Source organism: Sitophilus oryzae, unplaced genomic scaffold (assembly GCF_002938485.1).
Source record: "Sitophilus oryzae breed Bouriz unplaced genomic scaffold, Soryzae_2.0 scaffold_29_pilon_pilon, whole genome shotgun sequence".
Lineage (NCBI taxonomy): Eukaryota > Metazoa > Arthropoda > Insecta > Coleoptera > Curculionidae > Sitophilus > Sitophilus oryzae.
In genome coordinates, this window is record NW_022146862.1 from 1 (window position 1) to 2,947 (window position 2,947).

At 31.2% G+C, this 2,947-nt stretch overlaps 1 protein-coding gene across 1 annotated transcript; it reads left to right on the top strand.

Annotated features, from left to right (window-relative positions):
* The first annotated feature begins 1,419 nt into the window (after nt 1–1,419).
* LOC115884537 (locomotion-related protein Hikaru genki-like) lies at nt 1,420–2,595 on the top strand. Its single transcript, XM_030903140.1, has 2 exons — nt 1,420–2,004; nt 2,260–2,595. The coding sequence occupies exons 1-2, from the start codon at nt 1,920–1,922 to the stop codon at nt 2,472–2,474; spliced, it is 300 nt and encodes a 99-aa protein (XP_030759000.1). The 5' UTR covers nt 1,420–1,919; the 3' UTR covers nt 2,475–2,595.
* The last annotated feature ends 352 nt before the right edge of the window (nt 2,596–2,947 follow it).

Here is a 2,947-nt window from a genome sequence, read left to right on the forward strand (position 1 = left end):
GGTACAGTGTTGTCAAACTGAACGAAATATACGTAAAACTTACCAGTTTTCCCACCCCAAGCCTGTCGCAAGCCCGAAATTGGGGTGTTCGTTGCTCATCCTGATAAATTGTTCTTTGAAACTTTTATTTAACGCGTTATTATCAGCCACAACGCCGTACATAGCTCCTATTTCTCCATATTGTTGCCCAGGGACGGTTCTTAAGCGTAATAAGGTTCCTGTAACGTCAAAAGTCACTAATTTTAGCTTGGAGAGATTCATTGTCTGCCGGAAACCCTAGAAACAGCGCGAAATACTGAAAAAAACTGAAAAACGATTAGGTAAACAAGATGTTTGCGGTGTTGTCACGACTCATGTTGTGGATGGGGATTTTTCACAGCGTGCTGTGAAAAGTCTTGTTTACGGAATCGGTCATGGAAGAAAATATTGATGCGGTGCGAGGATCAAAGGTTGTCTTGAGCTACGGGGGTGTGTGAATTGGTTGTCGATATTCTTTTTCATCATGCGGGAAGTTAAACACTACCGGGGCGTTTCAGAAAGTTTGTACAATATTTTGTTAAAAATAAATTAAATTAAATTGTTTGTTATGAAATATTTCAAAAAATAACTGCATTTTCCTAGAATTGACTCAAAAACTTCTCTATTTTGGCAGTATTAAATTATTAATTGGAAACGTGTTTAAATATACTGTAGGATAGACTCACACAATGTTCACTTTTTAATTCTACATCTAACAAAAAAATAATATACAAGGTGTTCCATTTAAAAAAAAACAAGAAAAATTACTTTATATTTTAGAAAGTTTGGCATAGACTTTTGAACACCCTGTATAGGGTTTAAGATTTCGATTATATATATTGCACAGTAAATACAGACCAACTATAATAAATACCTAGTACCTATAGTTTTGATTTCAGGATATTTCTTGTATTTTTAATAATTTTTTTAAAAAAGTCTGATCATTTTGTTTTATTTATTTATTTCTTAATACTGCTGAAACTATCAAAACATATTTAAGAATATCTTAGGATTATGTAAAGTGATCAGAAAGGAAGCCAAAAATGCAATAATATACAGGGTGCTTTAAAAAACATTTAAAAAATCATTCCGATCCACTCATACTTTTTTGAGCAACCCTGTAGAAGTTAAAATATTTTCCTGAATACTTTATGTTTACACTTAAACAAAATCCCTAAGTATTTTTATTATAAGAGCTACAGAGATACCCGACACACTATTGCCGGACCCTGGTATATACAAGCTTCAAATTTTTTACTTGCCTATACATATTTTTCTAGAAAACAAAATTTCACAAAACGAAGTATTGTTTTGTGTAATATTATTTTTTTAAACTGTTTTATTGAAAGAAATGCTATAATTTATTTATTCTTTCAAAACTATAATAATAATAAGCTTAAATAGACCATGATTCGTATATAATCATGCTGATAAAATTTAGTTTATTTCCATTTCCACCCTATCGAGAAAATCTGACATAAAATAATCTGCGCAAGCCTAATTTTCCAGCTGTTTTCCAATGATTTTCACGCACTAGCAATGTCAGTTTTTCAAGATTTTTCTCGCTACATTACTCTAAGTAAACATTGTTAACTAAAAACCACGATTTAAAGCAAAATTAAGTCTTTTTCAAGAGTTCTATATCATATAAAATATTAATAAACACACAAAAGACACAAAAAGTTCCTCGATTAAAGAAAATATGATGGAAAAAGAGTGCGACATAAAAATATTGTAAACCAAACCAAAACAGAATGTGAAAAATAAAAAAGAAACCATAAATTTTAAAAGATACATTTTTGTGGCATATTATCGGTATGAGATCTAGCCATGGTGGTGAAATTTCCCAAGAATATATACGGTGACCCAAATAACAACCTGGATTTCAACTTAAGAACAATATGATTCTGAGTGATATTGCCCTACGATTTTTCATAGTTTATTTTGAGATTGGTGCTGTTTTTTCTAGCAAGGTTCTTCAAGAAGGTATGATACGTTCTATATTTTATTTATACAGGGGCGTGTATCGTAAATTTTGAATCGTAAATTATTAAGTTATCGTAAACAACGATGCAACACCCGGTATACTATACACAGTATCCCATATATGAAAAAAAAACTACAGGGATCTCATAGAGAACGAACCAAAAGATATACAGCGTTGTCAATAATATAAAATATTCTCCAAACTTAGGTATTTTTTGTAACAATCTTTTTATTGTATTTTTTTTGCCCTCCTAGATTTGACTTCTGATTCATGTTCACCTCCGCTACTAGCTCTTAACGGTACACAAACAGAGAAAGGGGAATTAAGGATAAAGAAGGACTATTCCCATGTGAAGGAGGTTAAGTTTTCTGGGTCCATCGGACCACTGGGTGAGAAAAGATTGTGCAAGATCAAATGCATAGGTGGTCAATGGGTTGGACCACTGTGCGTAGACCAGCAAGGTATGTAGAGAATGATTTACTTCAAAATACTATGGTAGACAACCTTAATAGTATTTTGAATTCTCCAATAAATACCAGAATATTATACTGGGTGTTCAATTTAAAATAAAAAGACTAACTTGCCTTTAAAAGTGACCAAAGTTCAATATTAATTTTGTCTCACCCTGTATATCTTTTCGGGTCCAGTTTTAATTTGATTTAAAGTACAATGGATATTTTAACTAAATATTAGGCTATACCGGGTAAATTACAATTTAGATAGATTTTAGCGATGTTTAAAATTTTTTATTCGCTTTTAGAAAATGTTAAATATGTCAAAAACCTTACATTTTAATCATATCATTCTTCAATGAAACTCACCTTTATTTTTTTCTAGAATCCGAAAATCAATTAATATATAGGGTGTTCAATTACAAAAAATACAACTTTGTTGATGTGTACCTTTTTTTGAGACACTTTATAAAATCCAGGTCTTGTAAAC